Source organism: Aethalodelphis obliquidens, unplaced genomic scaffold (assembly GCF_003676395.1).
Source record: "Aethalodelphis obliquidens isolate GAN/ISIS:26980383/991018 unplaced genomic scaffold, ASM367639v1 scaffold36, whole genome shotgun sequence".
Classification (NCBI taxonomy): Eukaryota; Metazoa; Chordata; class Mammalia; order Artiodactyla; family Delphinidae; genus Aethalodelphis; species Aethalodelphis obliquidens.
The window spans coordinates 757,428-779,069 of NW_020837980.1; the positions used below are offsets into that span (position 1 = coordinate 757,428).

General features: G+C 38.9%; 1 protein-coding gene across 1 annotated transcript in view; it reads left to right on the top strand.

The window, feature by feature from the left end:
- The first annotated feature begins 9,579 nt into the window (after positions 1-9,579).
- SYT10 (synaptotagmin 10) overlaps positions 9,580-21,642 on the top strand; it is a 77,010-nt gene continuing 64,947 nt past the window's right edge. The window contains exon 1 of the mRNA XM_027129257.1: positions 9,580-9,933. Within this exon, the coding sequence (XP_026985058.1) occupies positions 9,783-9,933 (151 nt within the window). The 5' untranslated portion in view covers positions 9,580-9,782. The remainder of the gene's footprint in view (positions 9,934-21,642) is intronic.

Below are 21,642 nucleotides of genomic sequence, written 5' to 3' on the forward strand. Positions count from 1 at the left end.
CAAAAAGAATAGGAGAGGACACAGGAGTTGACAAAAAATGTCAATAGCTTTACAAGATAGAAGAAGGTGGAGTAGTAACTGCCTTCCTGAGTAGAGGGAGATTAAACCTCTAGAGGCAGATAAAAAATGAGAAGTTAGTGCACCACCTCACAGAGCCTCAGAAAAATGCAAATATGAAGATACTTGTACTGATTCTGCAGAAGTTGGGGGTAGGGTGAAAGGCTAAAAAAGGTGGGGTTAGGAGTTAGTGTAATTCTCTAAGTGTCTTGAGGCTCAAGTCTGCACCCATAAAATTCTTATGGTCAGGTGATTACACTTCTCCAATCTTGCAAATAAAAGTGTTTTTCCCTGGAGATAGAAAGGCTCCAGAAACAAGACAATAGGATTTCAAGAGGGCAGATTGAGGCACGAGAAAAAGGAGGGTTAAGTAAAAGCAGACAGACTTTAATTATTATCCCACATCTCTAATGAAAGATTAGATAGTCCTTCTCTGATATTTTGGGATGCTCCACTTCAAAAGTACGCTGAATCATCCTTCAGTGAAGCTCACTGGTTGTAAGCCTTATTAATGCATTTCAACTCCATATTATAGTGTTCTTAAATAGAAATAGAGAGCATTTACATCTAGTCATTTTTATCAGCAGACACCTGAGAAAATCCCACAACATGAAAAACAACAAATAAACAAACAAACAAACAAAAGTTATTCAGGGACACATAGTTTTACAGGCAGAAGCCCTGTGTGTCTCCCTTTGCCTGGCAAAACAATAAAGCTATCTTTTTCTACTTCACCCAAAACTCTGTCTCCAAGATTTGATTTGGCACCAGTGTACAGAGAGGCTGAGCTTTGGGTAACGGTTTTGGCAACCATGAAGGGACCAACTTGGGGATGGTTCCAGGGGTGTCCCTGAAGGCCAGATCACCTTGGACCCTTGCCTGGAAAGGCTGAGCCCCAATCATACCCTGTCCAACACTCCAGCAGCTGGACTCTGAGGTTGGAATAGATGATGGAAGAGGGACAGCCCTAGCAGCTGCACTTTTGCCTTGAGGATGTTCCTCTCTTCCTCCTGCCTGGACCACCCTAGACTTCCTCCTCCAAGAAATTATTTTGGGGAAGCAGAAAAGATAGCATCTTATGTTGTGACCTCTGCCAGAATCTGGGTCTCCCCTCACCTGGAAACTTCCTTGCATCCCTCCAAAGCTGGCAGAAAAGATGCTGCTGAAAGTGTGAAAAAGAGCAATGACCTGAGCAGCAGCTTGAAGAAAAATGGAAGGGACTCTATGATGTTCTTATTACTAGTCAAGCTTCTCTAAAATTGCATGGAGTAAAACTGTGGGTACATCACACTGGAGTAAGAAGATTACCAGAGACGAACCAGCCAAGCCTGCCTACAGCCAGTGAGCAGACTCCCAAGAAGCAGACATCTCACCCTTTGTGAAATTGTTTGTTTTGACAAATGGAATGAAAGTTCTGTTTTCTTATCCTTTCTCATACCTTTTACTACAAAACTATAGATTCATATACTGATTCTTTCAATAATTTTAACTGCTAGATATGTGGTCAGCTTCCTATTTCCAGGTCTTCAGGATTGCCTTAATGGGTTTTCCCCATACAGGGAATGGTTTGAAAACAACTGGCTCTAAGTCTCTCCAAAGTGCCAAGCCTGGACTAGGTTTCAGGCTTATTCCTAAGGGACTGAGATCTTAATCATATAAGACTTAGATCTGGGACTTGGAACTGAAATATTTCTAATTCAGTATCTATTCCTCCAAATTTAGGCAGGACTACACCGCATCTCAGCAGGAAGTAGTCACAGCAGTCATCACCCCATTCCCTCAAAGATTTGGGAAAGATAAAACTGAAATGGGGATTAAAATCAAGTCCCCCTAAAACCAACTTCCTCTGCCAAGTTTATGATTAACATCTCTATTATCCAAAATGACTGTTTCCTTTCTTGTCCAACATCTGTTCTCCTCAAGATTGAGGAGTATCAAAGAAAAGGGGGTAATGAAACCAAGTGGGGCCCTGTGGGGCTCCTCGGCATGGAGGCCTTTTTGTCCCCCATTTCTTTGTAGGCAAGACTCCAGCCTCCATGACTTTCCCTGAGTTCCAAAGGGCAGATTCAAGCAGATGCTAATCAAGAGAGGAGCAGCCAAGAAACCACCTTAGGCAAGATTAAAGGGACCAGAGTAGCTCATCAAGATTAGGAGACAGACCACCTGAGATGAGATTAAGAGAGTGCGTTAGTCAGAGTTCTCTAGTGACAGAACAAATAAATTTCAGAGGTAGTAAAATTTTTGGATGGAAGAACCCCTGGATGATCATTTACTAAAATGAGAGTGTAATAGATGACAAGCCATTGTTTTGCAAATAATTAATGGATAATTCTAGGTCTCTCATTTGATCTGCATGAATTTTGGTTTATTGACATACCAGTTTCACAAAATGAAAGCACAGCTCGAAGTCCAAATCCCTATTTGTAGTTTTCTTTTTTCTCTTTTCTATTGAGGGAATGGTATTCTTTAATCCACACTTTTGGTATTTTAACACTTAAATTGCTACAGTTCATGATACACTAAAATGTGGTGATCATTTCACAATGTACACGTAAATCATTATGTTGTACATCTTAAACTTATTCAATGTTATATATCAATTATATCTCAATAAAACTAGAGCAAAAAGAAGTTATTCAGAGGGAAAAGACACAAGACAGAAGCAGTGAAAGAAAGTTAAATATAACAGTTAACATGGTCCGAAGAAAAGTACAGACTATATGTCCATGAAATAAGAAACAAAAACAATCAATAAAAAGTATGGGGCCTTCCCTGGTGGCGCAGTGGTTAAGAATCCACCTGCCAATGCAGGGGACATGGGTTCGATCCCTGGTCCAGGAGGATCCCACATGCCACGGAGCAACTAAGCCCACGCGCCACAACTACGGAGCCTGCATGCTAGAGCACGCAAGCCACAATTACTGAGCACGTATGCCACAACTACTGAAGCCTGCGCGCCTAAAGCCCGAGCTCCACAACAAGAGAAACCACTGCAATGAGAAACCTGCGCATGGCAACGAGGAGTAGCCCCCGCTCGATGCAGCTAGAGAAAGCCCACGCGCAACAACGAAGACCCAACACAACCAAATAAATAAATAAAATAAAGATACGTGTTTCCCAAATCGCCCTTCCACTGAATGTTGGAGGTTTGTGTAAAAAAAAAAAAAAGTATGCATATCTTAAAACTATAATAGCTGAAATTGTAGAAATTTAATAGAAAGTTCATAAAAGAAAGTCAAGCGTACAGATAGCCAATAGGCACATGAAAAGATGCTCAATATCACTAATTACCAGAGAAATGCAAATCAAAATTACAATGAGTTATCACCCCACATAGTTAAGAATGTCCATCATCAAAAAGTCTACAAATAATAAATGCTGGAGAGGGTGTGAAGAAAAAAAAACCCTCCTACACTGTTGGTGGGAATGTAAATTGGTGCAGCCTCTATGGAGAACAGTATGAAGGTTCCTTAAAAAATTAAAAATAGTTACCATATGATCAAGCAATCCCAATCCTGGGCATATATCCAGATAAATCTCTAATTCAAAAAATACAAGCACCGCAATGTTCATAGCAGCACTATTTACAATAGCCAGGACATGGAAGTAACCCAAATGTCCATCAACAGATGAATGGATAAAGAAGATGTGGTACATGTCTACAATAGACTACTACTCAGCGATAAAAAAAGAATCAGATAATGCCATTTTCAGCCACATGGGTGGACCTAGAGATTATCATACTAAATGAAGTAAATCAGACAGAGAAAGACAAACTTCATATGATATCACTTATATGTGGAATCTAAAGTATGATACAAATGAACTTATTTATAAAACAGAATCAGGGCTTCCCTGGTGGCGCAGTGATTGAGAGTCTGCCTGCCGATGCGGCGGACACGGGTTCGTGCCCCGGTCTGGGAGGATCCACATGCCGCGGAGCGGCTGGGCCCGTGAGCCATGGCCGCTGAGCCTGCGCGTCCGGAGCCTGTGCTCCGCAATGGGAGAGGCCACAGCGGTGAGAGACCCGTGTACCACAAAAAAAAAAAAAAAAAAAAAAACAGAATCAGACTCACAGATATAGAAAACAAATTTATGGTTACCAAACAGGAAAGGGGGAGGATAAATTAGGAGTTTGGGATTTGCAGATATGAACTACTGTACATAAAATATATAAACAACAAGGTCCTACTATATACTACAGGGAACTACATTTAATAACTTGTAATAACCTATAATAGAAAAGAATATGAAAAAGAATATATATATACACATACATATATCTGAATCACTTTGTTGTACACCGGAAACTAACATAACATTGTAAATCAACTATACTTCAATTTTCTTTTAAAAAAAAGAAAATAGGGCTTCCCTGGTGGCGCAGTGGTTGAGAGTCCGCCTGCTGATGCAGGGGACACGGGTTTGTGCCCCGGTCCGGAAAGATCCCACATGCTGCAGAGCGGCTGGTCCCGTGAGCCATGGCCGCTGAGCCTGTGTGTCCGGAGCCTGTGCTCTGCAATGGGAGAGGCCACAACAGTGAGAGGCCTGCATATCGCAAAAAAAAAAAAAGAAAGAAAAGAAAATCAAGGAAATTTCCCAAAATTTCAACTGCAAAGAGTAGGGGGTGGTAGAGATGGAAAGCAGAAGAATAACAAAATAAAAGATTCAATCCTGGTGGTCCGAAATCCAACATAAAGGAGTTCTAGACAGATGCAAGAAATAGAAAGAAATAGAAAAATAGAAGGCAAAGGATTATCAAAGGAATAAATCAATAGAATTTCTCAAAATTGAGTCTCTGAAATGTTCACTGAATATCTGTCAGGATAAATGAAAACGTGAACACAATGGAAAAGAGAAGACACCAAATCTTCCAGAGTGATGAATCAGATTGATTAAAATAGAATAGGAGCCAGAATAGAATAGGACTTCTCAACAGCAATACCCATGCCTGCAAGCCAGAAATCTGGTCATCATCATCACCACTTGGGTGTGAATGACAATGCCATTCTCCAAATTAAGAAATATAGAAAAGGCTCAAGCATGTACAGGAAGTTAGAATTGGGCCCTTATGAACCTGAGCTACTATAGAACACAGAAAAGGAATGTGGTAAAGATTTAAGTAAATTAAAATGTAATATTTGCCTCTGATCTTCATTTTCAGAGTGAGCTCAGCTGTTTTGATATTTGCTCACTCTCTTACTTCCTGTCTTTGGGGTCAAGTAATATTTGAAATTATTTGAATGAAAAAAAATGTTGACTGCCATATCAGTAAACAAAGGGTGTTGCAGCCATCAAGCCATCACACTGCAGCCACCCCAAAGGTGAGCCTTTGAGGGAACTCAGGATAGAAACAGAATGCCTGCCATTAAGCAGTCAATCACTGCAGCAATCCTCGCAAAGGTGCACCCTGAGGAGACTCAGGATGGGAAAGCACAGGATATTGGACCCACATAGTTAAGGTGCATATCAAAGGAATGATTTCAATGAGCCCAGACTCTTGCATCTTCCCATATATAGAAAAGTGCTAAATTCCTTAACTTAAGCTATCTGGTTTTCTTTAACAGTAATCTTTTTATGTTCAGACTACCTGGTTTTTGTTGCAAAAACTCCCATATATCCTGAATCCTCCCTTACCTTTTTGGAGTGGTCCCTCAGAGTGATCTAAGAGTCCTGTCTCCCAGGCTTGGGCTTGAATTCCTCAGAAAATCCACCAAATAAAACGTAACTCTCAACTTCTAGGTTGTGCTTTCTTTTTTTCAGTCGACGATAGTTTCAGGAATGATTCACAAGTTCCCCTTACCTCAGGTAGATCTCTACCCAAGAAGATAACTCCCTCTCCTCCATATTTTGAAAGGGGTATGGGAAGAGGAAAAAGAAAGAATTGGAAAAGCATTGAGCAAGCAGGGATATCAGGGAGTACTGAATGTCCAAAATTACCACTCAAGAGGCTAGTTTAGCTTACACAGGAATTCTCATAGGATCTTCCCCCCCAAACCAATTCCTCCTCTACTTAATGCAAAGGTCACTCAGAATGAAGCTGTGACAAAGACCCTTACAGCCTATACTTTTTGACTATCAATGTCTCACATTAGCACAGCAAATGGTGTTCAGTGTCAGCCTAACCTGTTCTCCCATTCCTTACTACTTTAGCAACTCCTTCAGAGTGTTGGTGAGGAAGTATATGAAAATCTGTATTGCATGGTTTATTAGGCTCTTATTAAAATAGTTGGCAAAGAAATTTAAAGACTGTGAGTTTAAATTCTTGTCATCTTATCCTTAATCATTGAAAAAAAAATGACTTTCACTGCAGTTTCTACTTTCCCAAAACTCTTACCTGAGCTTTAATAAGTGACATAAAATCCTGACTTGACCCACCTGTTAATGAACTGTGAGATGGCCTAAAGATGCCATCTCTAGATGGCCTAAAATAAATCAAATCCTTATGGTATTAATTTTAGAAGAAAGCAAAAATATTTCAGAAAAATGAATATCCAAGTGAAATTAACTCTGCTTGTTGTGGAAACACAGCAGTAGGAATAGTAATAAACAACCAAATAGTAGGAACAGCATAAACAAATACCAGGAAAGTTATTTTCAGAATTTGCTTACTTAATAATATTTAACACTGAAATCAAACATAAGAGGGTCATTAGAGAGACATTCTGCCTTACCCCACATAAGCAAGTAAGTAGTATAAAATCACTGATTTGGTCATCCCACACAAGAGCTCATATAGTAAATATGAAAACACAGCATTACATTACAAGTTGTTTCATATGGGTCTGTCTAGAGTGTGGAGGACTGGAGGGCAAGGACAATTGGAAAGGGCCTTACTAAAATCTGTTACAGCAGGACCCTGAGGGGCCTTCCTGAGTACAGAATCTCCTCTCTGCCCCCAATTTCTTGATTGTAAAAAAAAAGGCATTAGTCTTCAAGGTCTTCACTGAGTTCCAAAGAGAAGGCTCAAGCAGTTAATGATTAGGACAATAGAGTCACAGGACTGCTAGTTCCTCCTGAAGATAGATATACAATCTGATGTGTATCTTTGAGTTATTCTGTAGAAACTAAGACACCCCCCCCCACCAAGGTGGAGGATGGTGACTACATGCTCACCACAAGCATGTAGGCCCCAGACTGGTTGGAACCAGAAGGTTGAGGTTTCCAAAACATCAGCCTATTACCTCACCATCAACCAATCAGAAGAATGTCCACAAGCTGATCACAAAACATATGACCTTCTTTCCTAACACTGTCTTTAAAAACCCTTGCCTGAAAGCCATTTGAGCATAAGCTGCCTGTTCTTCTTGCTTGGTGCCCTGCAAATAAATCCTTACTTTGCTGCAAACACCCACTGTTAGAGTTTGGCTTTCTGTAACATGGGCACAGGAGCCCTTGTTCAGTAACACTTATCTTTAAACATAGTGGATATTCAAGATTTTTAAATGACAGTGAAATTATTTCTTTAGTCAATCTGATCTAAAAAAATCCCCAAATTGATGTGCATTAAAAAAAAAAAGGAAATGAAGCCTGCAGATTTTACTTTCTCTTAATTCATGATAAAAATAGTCCTAGTTATACCAATTGTCCTATGAATCAGGTCAAAATGATTCAACTAATAAATGCCCCCTCCTGGGATGTTATGCTGAATATTTATAGTAAGCTTTACCGGTGTTCTTACAGAGGAAATAATTTATCACAAACTGTCAAACAGTTTAAAATAAAACAATCTATTCTACAGGAGCAAAACCTGCTGCCCCAAAATGTCTCTTTGGCATGTAGATTATTTTGAGCTGAAAACAACAGTACCAAAAAGACTCAGGAAGAAAACTTCAACCTTCCTCCTAGCTGCCTAAAAATATATAGATAGAGCTGTTCAGGAAGGGAGCTATCATCATAGGTAACTATTGTATGAACTAGATGTGTAGACTGGGAGGAACCTAGCAAGGTCTCTTTGTTAAAATTTCTCTTGTCTCCATGTGGCCGAGAACACATTTGTTTACCAAGCATTTGCTTTCCCATCTCCATGTGAATTGCCTTCCTCCCCTTCCAGGTACCAAACCACTACCCCCAACACCGTTTTTTGCCTTTAGCTGAAGAGGGCTTTTAAGGTGAGGGCTGCAGCCATTTTGGTGAGTTACTCATTTTTCCTGAGTCTCTCCCACTGTATACATGTTATATATATATTTTTTTCTCCTGTTGATTTGTTTCAAATAAATTTAATTCTTAGACCAGCCTGAAGAATCAAGATGGGTAGGGGGAAATTTCTTCCTCCTCAACAAGAACAAATTCAGGATATTCCACTTCTAAAGTAAAGAATCCTTACCTAACAAAGGTTAAATCAATCTTCAGGTTATAATATGGGATCAAACTCTGCCTGAAAACAATTTAAAAGCAATGTAAATGCATTTCCTGTAAACTTGTGGCACATGTTTATTAGCATTATTTTGTAGCTTTAGCTCCATTAGTGATTAGCACTCATTTGCATTAGAGAATTATGAGTCCAAGCCCCTCAGTCATCTTCTCGACTGAGATAAACACCTGAAAACATTTCCTCAGGTTAAACAGTGGTGTGTGTGACAGATTTGAAATTAACCCTCCTCCCCTTTAACAACTGTGGCTTGTCTTTTTCAGTATTTAAGTCACTTGAAAGGGTGATAAACAGGTTCAGGTTATGCAGTCTCAATTGCCAATTCCAGATTAGTGGACAGAATCCTAACTGAATATTAATACAAATAACATATTTTGTTTTGTGATCTCCTAAGTTTAATAAAGAAAAAAATCAAAAAGGCAATAAATTAAAATTTGACTATTCAGTTTGTTTATGCATAAAGAAAAACTGAACTGGGTAATCAGTAAATGCACCTCATGGTGAATTTCACTACTAGTAATAAAAAGACCTCTTGGGTTGAATATTCTGTCTCTAAACAATCATAGTTAGAAATCATTTTTAAAATGCTTTCCTGGGATGTCTTCTTTCTATAGACATCTAGTTTTATTACTCATCTACTCGTTTTTTCAATTTAACTTTTTCAGTTTGTTTTCAGTTGGAATGACTTTTCAGAAAAGTAGAACCGGATAGAACACATCCGTAGTCACGTTGGAGAGAAGAGGGGATTGGGGTACGGAGGCTGAAAAAGGTACAGAGAAAACCAAGATTTCTCGCCCTCCTGTGCCCCTAGAAGAGCATCCCCAGCCTCCGCAGGACGACCCAGCAGGGGAGCCGGGCCGCCCCTCCCCCATGGTCTCCCCCTTCCCCCGGGGACTAAAGAAGGGGGACGGCGCGTTCTATTGGGGGTCACCGGGCCGGCGCCAGGCTGCGATTGGAAGCGCCTCCGTCAGGCACCCGCCTGAAACACAAGCGCTGCAGCAGTCGAGGGCTTTAGTTTTTTTACGTCCCCCGCTCCCTCCCCTCCGCACTCCATGCCGGGTCTCTCTCCAGCTCGCTCGGGCTCGTTCGCGCCGCGTGAGAGTTGGCAAAAACCTCGCAGCCGCCGCTGCCGCCCCCGCCTCGCCCCGATTACCGCCCCAGCCTCTCCCCCTTCTCCCGAGCCCTCCGCTCCCGCCATGGGGCCAACATGGGGCTCCTAAATTGCCGCCTTTTAGCTGCGCGCTCTCCGGCCAAAGTCCTCGAGGGCCGGTTATGGTTTACGGCGCTAGAGGGGCCAGCACAGAGGTAACGGGAAGGGGAAAGGACGGCTAATTGGGGGAAACAAGGCCAAACGATGAGTTTCCAAAAGGAGGACGGAGTGAGCAGCCTGTGCCAGAAGGCGCTGCATATCGTCACCGAGCTGTGCTTCGCGGGCCAGGTGGAGTGGGAGAAATGCTCGAGCATCTTCCCCACGGACAGGGGCAGCCAGGGCGGAAGTAGCACAGGTAATTGGGGGAGGGCTCCGCTCGCGACCTCCCAGTCGTCTGGGACCCGCGTCCTCTCGGCTCTAAGCTCCCGGGTCCTGAGCCTTCAGTGCGGCGCCGGCGCATCTTTGGGACGCCGCGCTTTCCTATCCTACCTCGCTCCTTCCTTCTGGTCAGCTCCTGGTGACTTCCAGCGTGGACTCTTCGGGTTTTGTCTCCTCGCCTCCATCTGCCCGGCTTCTTCCACTTCTCTGGTCCACTCCATACCCGCCGGCGCCGTCTCTCGCTCCCAGGCGCCTGCACCCCCTCTCTCTGAGTTTTCCCACGCCTCCGATCTCCCTCCCGGAGTGGAGGGGCGAGCGCGAGCGGCGGCGTCCGACCATTAGCCGAGCGCTGCCCTCGGGGGCCATTCGCCACCCGGACTCTGGTTGCCCTAGCTTGTCCCGCAGGTGGTGGGTCGCGGCTTGGGGAGGGGGCCAGGCGGAAGAATCCGGGCGTGGACGCAAAGAGCCGCGTTGGAAATGGGGCTGCCTTGGCCGCCGAGAGCAGAAAGGATCCCTGTAGGGATAACCCGCGGCCGCAAGCTGTCTAGCATTTGACAGTGTGCAAAGCCCTTTAATACATATGACTTTATAGGGCTTCATGACAACGTTGGCCCAACAGCACGGATTATGGATCCCATTTTTGACGCGACAGGTAAGGCTCAGCGCACATACAGATTTACGTGGAACAGAGGCAAAGGGTTATAAATCCTTTCTACACACGTGCTCATATACCCCCCAACACAGGCACCCTCTCTGCTCCTTCAAGAAACTTGGGGGAAAAAAACGGGGTGGGATGGAGGAAACACATCGACCTTCAGAAATCTGGAGGTGGAAAGAAGTCTCAGGTGACAGATTTTTCTCAAAGGGGTGTGGGGAGCGTATCAGAGCCACTGTTTTGGTCATGCTTGGGGGAAAGGGTTTTTTACGACCTGCGCTATGTGCAGCCTGTTGTGCTGTTGACGTGGGCGAGATGGATTCTGGGAGTTGCTGGCCGCGTGGTTTTAAGAGTCCCTTGTGAGAGGGTCACTTGTTGCTTTGGGAGACGAACACTGGTTGGGGATTTTCGTCATCGGGCTGGAAGGTTATCATTCCTTCTGTAGGGTCTTGTATCTTTCCCCTTACTTTCCCGTCATTTTAGTCACCTGACAGGGCTTCGTGGGTTGAGGGTAACCAAGGCAACAGGTAAGAGCTGGACCGTAGCTCAGTGTGAACGTGACGGTGGAGAGCTCTGTGCTGGGGAGGAGGAAAAGAGGGCACAGTTAGTGATCCCCTCATCCACTACCACCAAAGACAAAGGGAGAGGGGATGGAGGTGGAGGAGAGATGTGGTTTAGTCTTTGCGTACCATTATTTAAGTGGAATATTTGCACTCTTAAAATTCTCTGATCTTGGCAATAGGAACCACGAGAGGCTTCTGTATGCACTTGGCAGAACCTGAGGAGTTGTTGCTATTTGGGCCCTGGAGCGGAATGATACATAATTGCTTCTGTACATATGCTGGAAACGTAGACATTTTGTGAATTTTTATAAACACAACAGAGTCTTCCATTTGTTCATCAGGTGTTAAATTGCTAGGAATGTATGAAACTCAACTACTATTGGAAGGCACTGGGTGAACATTGTGTATATGCTTGTCTTGTGTATGGTAGCTAAGCATGAGATAAACACTCAAAATAGAGTGAACTTAAAATCCTGTGTGGTGAATGGATAAGTTGCTCTGAAATGTCTTTGATGATACACTTGCTAAAGATAAGACTAAGAGAAGGAGGTGAAGTGAAAGAAATGAGAGTATTTAAGTTTAAAGATCTGTACTTTGGTCATTTAACATTTGATACTGTGGACAAAACTACTGATTTCCACCACCACCCCACCACTACCCCTTGTGATCATACACCAAATAGTGGTTTCCTGGGTCTCAAATTGATTGATAATGAGGAAAATTTGAAGGTTGGAAAACAAACACTAGCTCTTAAATCTTTATAAATACACAATTATCAGCTTAAGGTAAAGCACAGTATATGAATCGTAGAAAGGGTTCTGAGCCCGTCCTAAGCACTACAAGAAGTAGTTGTAATCCTAATTCCTTTTGGACTTTCCCTTGGGAACAAAAAGTGGACAAAACATAGTCTAAAACCATTACATGGATATTTTTCTGCCCTTAGGGGAAAATATGTACTATTCAAATGGGGTATTCAATTTAATATATGAATATTTATTCAATGGCTGTCACTAGAAAAGACATCCTACTAGGTTGTGTATGAGATATAAAGATGCACAAGATTGCTTTACATTTTCCATTTGTAAATCTATGCAACAATTAGAAGTACAATACTTTAATCTGCAAATATACTCCCAATACCAATATATATCTATGAAACGGATCAAAGATTATTTACCAAGTCTTTAATTATATTAATTAGCCACTCAGCTTCACTTTGTTCTTTAAAGTAAACTTTCTTATAACTTATGTACTTGTGTCCTTTATTAAAGATCCCTACGTAAACACACTTACAGTAGGCGAGCCTTCTACTCACTGTTTGTTTAAAGAGAAACACATTATTGGTAGGAGGACATGGACATTGAATGGTACAGTGGTTTTTTACTTTCAGCACTGCCCAGATGGTGTCAGTTATTCTAAGGTTGCAGTGACAATTGCAAGCTTCCAGATTGTGTATATTTTTAGATTCCTTCATATAAGTGTAAAGGCAGAGAAGTGCAGGTGTAGTCCTCCTTTGGTCTCCATGGGGGATTTGTTCTAGGAGCCCCCACAGATAACAAAATTTGTGATGCTCAAGTTCCTTATATAAAACGATGTAGTATTTGCATGTAACCTACAGCGCTTCCTCCCATATACTTTATATCATCTCTAGATTACTTTTAATACCTAAATCAATGTAAATGATTATGTAAATAGTTGTAAATACAATGTAAACATAATGTAAATAGTAGCCTGTGTAACAAATTCAAGTTTTGGTTTTTTGAACTTCCTGGAATTTTTCTTTTTTTAAAAAATATTTTCAACCTGTGGTTGCTTGATCCCATGGATATGGAACATGGATACAGAGGGTTGACTGTAATCCTAAAGTTATTCTACCTTAAAGAAGTCATGAATCATATATATAAATAAGATATTCTCCTAATGTTTTTTTTAATGCCAGTAAGGAGCAGCTTCACCATTCTCTTTACCATTTACTACTACAGCAGTAGCAGAAGCAGCAGCAGTGTTATTGACTTGAGGATCAAGCAATTAAGTCGACAGATCCCATATTTTAGTAAACTTTACAAAAACTTAACTGCAGATGGCAACACTAGTTAATTTACTCTTTTGGAATAGTTTTTTTAGAGACATTATTGATGCCAGCATTACTAGTACACTGGAAAGTTCATCATGTGCTATTTTTTTAGAAAATCAGATTTTTGCAGTCTTTTTGCCACTGATTCTCCCTGTCCCCCTAAATAGATAGATCACCCACTAAATTCATTAATTTATTGATATAATAGGACTTAATGCTATAATGCTTAGGGAAAATACAAAACAATATATTGGCCTTAAATGTGATTTTTCATACATACTGTGATTGAATATACATAAGAGTTTTTGAACTTCATTTGAGTTCATTTCTGGTCAGTCTTTAATTGCTTCTCCATATCCAAATCCCTATGAGGTTTTAGGAAACTTTGTTGCTTGAAAAGCAGACCTCATAAATGCAGCTAATCAAACCCACTTAAGCTCATAGTCGCATCACAACTGTATAGACCTAACCATAATTTAAATATTTTAAATAAACATTTAATTCATTAATGTTATAAATTTTCACTTTTACACTTTTAATTTAGTAGTAAAAATTCTAAAATAAACATTTAAACAAATTATTCTAAATTCATATGTGTGTTCTTCAATTTCTTAGATGTGGGAGCAAGCAGGTATTTATATGGCAAACACTTTCACTGAAGTTACTTGACTAATAAGAATGGTACTGGTACCATTAATTAAATGTTGTGCACAGTTGTTCAAGTTAATGTAAATATAGAATTAATATACAATCACAGATTATAAATCATTTATAAATCATTTACTCAATTACAAATATATGTAAAGATTTCTCATTTGGAAACTCCATTCCGTTTTCTACCTCTGTGTGAATTCCCTGTCAACAAATTAGCCAATAAATTTGGCTAATTTAATACGATATTTGGTACTATACTTGATACCATATTTTATTGAATCTAAGATGCTATTGATTACAAGACACAACATTATTTTATATGATACCAAAAAAGGAAAAAGAAGGATGCAAATTAAATTATGCTTTCTTATCACATAGAATTTTTTATTTTATACTTATGGAAAAACTTCTAAAAGTTAGACATGAATTTTTAATATCATATATCACTCTTGTACAAATATAAAAAGGAAAGTATAAAAGACATATAGGTTAAAATAATTTAAAAATTAAAGTTTTGAGTCTGATTCTTCTGAATGGCTTTTTGATTGAGACTTGGTGATACCTTTGTTTATCCTTTCATCATTGGACTCTTTGCCATCAAGAATGCTGTCAAGACTAGTAATGATGCACTTTTTTCCACACAGGAATTCATAAGATATAAAATCTAGTGTTGTTGTGCTCTAAAGCTAGCTGTACAGTTATGTCGAATGTTGGCAATGTTGCCAAACTCATCTGACCCAACAAAAGTTTGGCTTATGAGGGTTACGGGTCTGTTTCGCTATTTTCTCCAGTATTTTCTTCCAAGCCAATTTAGACTCATTCTGCGACTTCTGATGCTGATGTATTTGCTTTAGCACGTACACAGAGAAAACTATGACACACTTACTTAATAGCTATTAGCAATTGTAACAAGCTTGTTATTCTTCATCCAGCTGCATGGAACGTAGACATTAAGCTTGCCATCTTGGACTTTAACGAGAAAGCAAAAACCTTTGAATAGAAAAGCAAAAATATGGAAGAAACCAGGATTCCAAACACCTGAAGCTGATGTATTTGCCCTGCTTTCTTATGCTGAGCCAATTAATTAAATGAGAGAGAAATAAACTTCTATCTTGTTTAAGTCAGTATTTTTTTGGTCCCTTATTGTAGAAATCAGAATTATGCCCCATTATAATAATAACACCATATGAAGAGTATAAATAAGTTAACTTCAAAGATAATTCCAAATTTTCGTTTTAGAGGCAGCTTTCCTCAGCTTTCTCTGAATAAGAGTTGTTGGTTTGAGTTTTATTACCTCTTGTTCTCTGCAGAATGTTGCCATAAACATGGTCGTCATCAGGCAAAAATGAGGACAACCAAAGAAACAAAAAACTTGGAATATACAAGAAATTATAATTTCTGATTAATTGAGAAATTACTTCTTTGTACATTTTGAGAAATTAAAAAACTAGAATTTTAAAATTTAAAAAAATGATGCAGAAAGACACAGAAAGATTATCAACTAAGGCAGTAGTAATTGGAATTGAGAGCATACAAATTGGCCTATGCTTTTCTGCATCGTAGCCATCTGCATGGTTAATAGGTAATTAGACCTAACAGTATTTACAATCCATAGTAATTAAGACCATGCAAATGTTAGACTTTAGCAAAGTTCTGTTTTACTAAAAGATTCTGAGGAATTAGCAATTTTTGGCTTATTCTATTTTCTGATGAGAGTGGTCTTTCCTGTTTTTTTATAACAATGTCACTTTATTTTGAGATATTAAGACATGATAAAAGAGTAAGATCTTTATGGCTACAAATCAGTCAGAGATATAGAGTCAGCCAACCAGACAGATAGATAAGTAGATACATATCGGTGGAAGCAATAGTTATGCATATGTATGTAGTCAAATCAGAGTTTGAGCAATTTTAAACCTAATTATCTTTGAGTCTAATCTAATTTTTGAAATTTCATTTACTCTAATTTTACCAAGATCTAATTGGGTGAATGGCATATAATGGATTCTTTTTAATTATCCAGAGACATTAAAATTTTGAGCTAGAGAGATCCTACTCATCAAGCTTCCTCATTAAAATGGGCAATTTCAAAGTCTGTGTGAAGGCAAACCACTCATATTCATCACCCTGGCCTCAGAATGGTTGGCCCCTTTGCTCCAGTGATCTTCTCCTCCTCTCCACCTTACCTCATTTCTTTTATGATCATGCTCAAACACTAGTCATTATGTTAAACAGTACTATTTTAGAATTATAAATTCAAATATTCTGAGCCCCAACGAAGAGCTCCTATGCTTTTATCTTTCTCATTTGGAAACTCCATTCAGTTTTCTACCTCTGTGTGAATTCCCTGTCAACAAATATTGCATCATACTTACGATACATCATTTCATCATCGCAATCATTTTCTCCTTTGAGGTTTATCACATTCTCCTGGGAGGGTAGGGGGTGCTCATTCATGGATAAATTCATCTGCTTCTCTATTCCTACACCAAAGAAACAATATTTAGGAGGTTTTAAAACCAGGCAGACAAGTATCACTCTTAGTCTCCAATTTCAAAAGAACCCTCAATTCTGACCAGACATCCTTTGTTTTCCTATTCAATTTTCTCCTGTTCTCTAAAGTTCATATATCAGATTTTCCACACTCTGTTTAAATATTCCAAATTATTCCCCAGTATCCCAAAATAACTGGCAGTTGACCCTAACTCCTATTTTGCAGAGAAAATTGTACTTACCAAAAAGAATTCCCATGTCTTCCTGCCTATACCTATAAACTTACCTGATTCCAGAACCATCCTCCTTTTCTTTTCTTTTTTTTAACATCTCTATTGGAGTATAATCGCTTTACAATGGTGTGTTAGTTTCTGCTTTATAACAAAGTGAATGAGCTATACATATACATATATCCCCATATCTCCTCCCTCTTGCGTCTCCCTCTCACATTTCTTATCGCACCCCTCTAGGTGGTCACAAAGCACCGAGCTGATCTCCCTGTGCTATAGGGCTGCTTCCCACTAGCTATCTATTTTAGATTTGTTACTTTATATAAGTCCATGCCACCCTCTCACTTCATCACAGCTTACCCTTTCCCATCCCCGTATCCTCAAATCGATTCTCTACCTCTGCATCTTTATTCCTGCCCTGCCCCTAGGTTCTTCAGAACATTTTTTTTTTTTAGATTCCATATTTATGTGTTAGCATACAGTATTTATTTTTGTCTTTCTGACTTACTTCATTCTGTATGACACTCTCTGGGTTCATCCACCTCACTACAAATAACTCAATTTTGTTTCTTTTTATGGCTGCGTAAAATTCCATCGTGTATATGTGCCACATCTACTTTATCCATTCATCTGTCGATGGACACTTAGGTTGCTTCCATGTCCTGGCTATTGTAAATAGAGCTGCAATGAACATTGTGGTACATGACTCTTTTTGAATTATGTTTTTTTCAGGGTATATGCCCAGTAGTGGGATTGCTGGGTCATGTGGTAGTTCTATTTTTAGATTTTTAAGGAACCTCCATAATGTTCTCCATAGTGGCTGTAGCAAATTACATTCCCACCAACAGTGCACTTTTCTCCACACCCTCTCCAGCATTTATTGTTTGTAGATTTTTTGATGATGGCCTTACTGACTGGTGTGAGGTGATACCTCATTGTAGTTTTGATTTGCATTTCTCTAATGATTAATGATGTTGAGCATTCTTTCATATGTTTGTTGGCAATCTGTATATCTTCTTTGGAGAAATGTCTGTTTAGGTCTTCTGCACATTTTTGGGTTGGGTTGTTTGTGTTTTTGATATTGAGCTGCATGAGTGGCTTATAAATTTTGTAGATTCATCCTTTGTCAGTTGCTTCATTTGCAAATATTTTCTCCCATTCTGAGGGTTCCCTTTTCATCTTGTTTATGGTTTCCTTTGCTGTGCAGAAGCTTTGAAGTTTCATTAGGTCACATTTGTTTATTTTTGTTTTTATTTCCATTTCTCTAGGAGGTGGGTCAAAAATGATCTTCCTGTGATTTATGTCGTAGAGTGTTCTGCCTATGTTTCTGCTAAGACTTTCTGGCCTTACATTTAGGTTTTTAATCCATTTGGAGTTTATTTCTGTGTATGATGTTAGGGAGTGTTCTAATTTCATTCTTTTACATGTAGCTGCCCAGTTTTTCCAGCACCATTTATTGAAGAGGTTGTCTTTTCTCCATTGTATATTCTTGCCTCCTTTATCAAAGATAAGGTGACCATATGGGCGTAGGTTTATCTCTGGGCTTTCTATCCTGTTCCATTGATCTATATTTCTGTTTTTGTGCCAGTACCATACTGTCTTGATTACTGTAGCATTGTAGTATAGTCTGAAGTCTGAGAGCCTGATTGCTCTAGCTCCATTCTTCTTTCTCAAGATTGCTTTGGCTATGTGGGGTCTTTTGTGTTTCCATACAAATTGTGAAAATTTTTGTTCTAGTTCTGTGAAAAATGCCATTTGTAGTTTGATAGGGATTGCATTGAATCTGTAGATTGCTTTGGGTAGTATAGTCATTTTCACAATGTTGATTCTTCCAAGAACATGGTATATCTCTCCATCTGTTTGTATCATCTTTAATTTCTTTCAGCAGTGTCTTATAGTTTTCTGCATACAGGTCTTTTGTCTCCTTAGGTAGGTTTATTCCTAGGTGTTTTGTTCTTTCTGCTGAAATGATAAATGGGAGTGTTTCCGTAATTTCTCTTTCAGATTTTTCATTATTAGTGTATAGGAATGCAGGAGATTTCCTTGCATTAATTTTGTATCCTGCTACTTTACCAAATTCATTGATTAGCTCTAATAGTTTTCTGGTGACATCTTTCGAATACTTTATGTATAGTATCATGTCACCTGCACACAGTGAGAGCTTTACCTCTTCTTTTCCGATTTGGATTCCTTTTCTTTCTTTTTCTTCTCTGATTGCTATAGCTAAAACTTCCAAAACTATGTTGAATAATAGTGGTGAGGGTGGACAACCTTGTCTTGTTCCTGATCTTAGAGGAAATGGTTTCAGTTTTTCACCATTGAGAACGATGTTGGCTTTGGGTTTGTCATATATGACCTTTATTATGTTGAGGTAAGTTCCCTCTATGCCTACTTTCTGGAGGATTTTTTTATCATAAATGGGGTTAAATTTTGTCTAAACCTTTTTCTGCGTCTATTGAGATGATCATATGATTTTTCTCCTTCAACTTGTTAATATGGTTTATCACATTGATTAATTTGCACATATTGAAGAATCCTTGCATTCCTGGGATAAATCCCAATTGATCATGGTGTATGATCCTTTTAATGTGCTGTTGGATTCTGATTGCTAGTACTTTGTTGAGGAGTTTTGCATCTATGTTCATCAGTGATATTGTTGTGTAGTTTTCTTTTTCTGTGACATCTTTGTCTGGTTTTGGTATCAGTGTGATGGTGGCCTTGTAGAATGAGTTTGGGAGTGTTCCTCCCTCTGTTATATTTTGGAAGAGTTTGAGAAGGACAGGTGTTAGCTCTTCTCTAAATGTTTGATAGAATTCACCTATGAAGTCATCTGGTCTTGGGCTTTTGTTTGTTGGAAGATTTTTAATCACAGTCTCAATTTCAGTGCTTCTGATTGGTCTGTTTATATTTTCTATTTCTTCCTGGTTCAGTCTCAGAAGGTTGTGCTTTTTGAAGAATTTTTCCATTTCTTCCAGGTTGTCCATTTCATTAGCATATAGTTGCTTGTAGTAATCTCTCATGATTCTTTGTATTTCTGCAGTGTCCGTTGTTACTTCTCTTTTTTCATTTCTAATTCTATTGCTTTGAGTCTTCTCCCTTTTTTTCTTGATGAGTCTGGCTAATGGTTTGTCAGTTTTGTTTATCTTGTCACAGAACCAGCTTTTAGTTTTATTCATCTTTGCTCTTGTTTCCTTCATTTCTTTTTCATTTATTTCTGATCTAATCTTTATGATTTCTTTCCTTCTGCTAATTTTGGGGGTTTTTTTGTTCTTCTTTCTCTAATTGCTTTAGGTGTAAGGTTAGGATGTTTGTTTGAGATGTTTCTTGTTTCTTGAGGTAGGATTGTATTGCTATAAACTTCCCTCTTAGAACTGCTTTTGCTGAATTCCATAGGTTTTGTGTCATTGTGTTTTCATAGTCATTTGTTTCTAGGTTTTTTTATTTCCTCTTTGATTTCTTCAGTGATCTCTTGGTTATTAAGTAGTGTATTGTTTAGCCTCCATGTGTTTGTATTTTTTCCATTTTTTTTTTCCTGTAATTGATATCTAGTCTCATAGCATTGTGGTCATAAAAGATACTTGATACAATTTCAGTTTTCTTAAATTCACCAAGACTTGATTTGTGACCCAAGATATGATCTATCCTGGAGAATGTTCCATGAGCACTTGAGAAGAAATTGTATTCTGTTGTTTTTGGATGGAATATCCTATAAATATCAATTAGATTTGCCTTGTTTAATGTATCCTTTAAAGTTTGTGCTTCCTTATTTATTTTCACTTTAGTTGATCTGTCCTTTGGTGAAAGTGGGGTGATAAAGTCCCCTACTATGATTGTGTTACTGTCGATTTCCCATTTTATGCCTCTTAGCATTTGTCTTATGTATTGAAGTGCTCCTATGTTGGTTGCATAAATATTTACCATTGTTATATCTTCTTGGATTGATCCCTTGATCATTAGTTAGTGTCCATCTTTGTCTCTTGTAGTAGTCTTTATTTTAGAGTCTATTTTGTCTGATATGAATACTGCTACTCCAGCTTTCTTTTGATTTCCATTTGCATGGAATATCTTTTTCCATCCCCTCACTTTCAGTCTGTATGTATCCCTGTGGGTCTCCTACAGACAGCATATATATGGGTCTTGTTTTTGTATCCATTCAGCCAGACTTTGTCTATTGGTGGGAGCATTTAATCCACTTACATTTAATGTAGTTACCGATATGTATGTTCCTATTACCATTTTCATAATTGTTTTGGGTTTGTTATTGTAGATCTTTTCCTTCTCTTGTGTTTCCTGCCTAGAGAAGTTCCTTTAGCATTTGCTGTAAAGCTGGTATGGTCATGCAGAATTCTATTAGCTCTTGCTTTTCTCTGAGTTTTTTAATTTGTCTGTCGACTCTGAATGAGATCCTTGCTGGGTAGAGTAATCTTGGTTGTAATTTCTTCCCTTTTATCACTTTAAATATGTCTTGCCACTCTCTTCTGGCCTGCAGATTTTCTGCTGAAAAATCAGCCATTAACCTTATGGGGATACCCTTGTATGTTATTTGTTGTATTTCCCTTGTGGCTTTTAATATTTTTTCTTTGTATTTAGTTTTTGATAGTTTGATTAATATGTGTCTTGACATATTTCTTCTTGCATTTATCATGTATGGGACTCTCTGTGCTTCCTGCACTTGATTGGCTATTTCCTTTCCCATATTAGGGAAGCTTTCAACTATAATCTCTTTAAATATTTTCTCAGTCCCTTTCTTTTTCTATTCTTCTTCTGGGACCCCTATAATTGGAATGTTGGTGCATTTAGTGTTGTCCCAGAGGTCTCTGAGGCTCTCTCCAATTCTTTTCATTCTGATTTTCTTTATTCTGCTCTGCAGTAATTATTTCCACTATTTTATCTTCCAGGTCACTTATCCATTCTTCTGCCTCAGTTATTCTGCTATTGTTTCCTTCTAGAGAATTTTTAACTTCATTTATTGTGTTGTTCATCATTGTTTGTTTGCTCTTTAGTTCTTCTAGGTCCT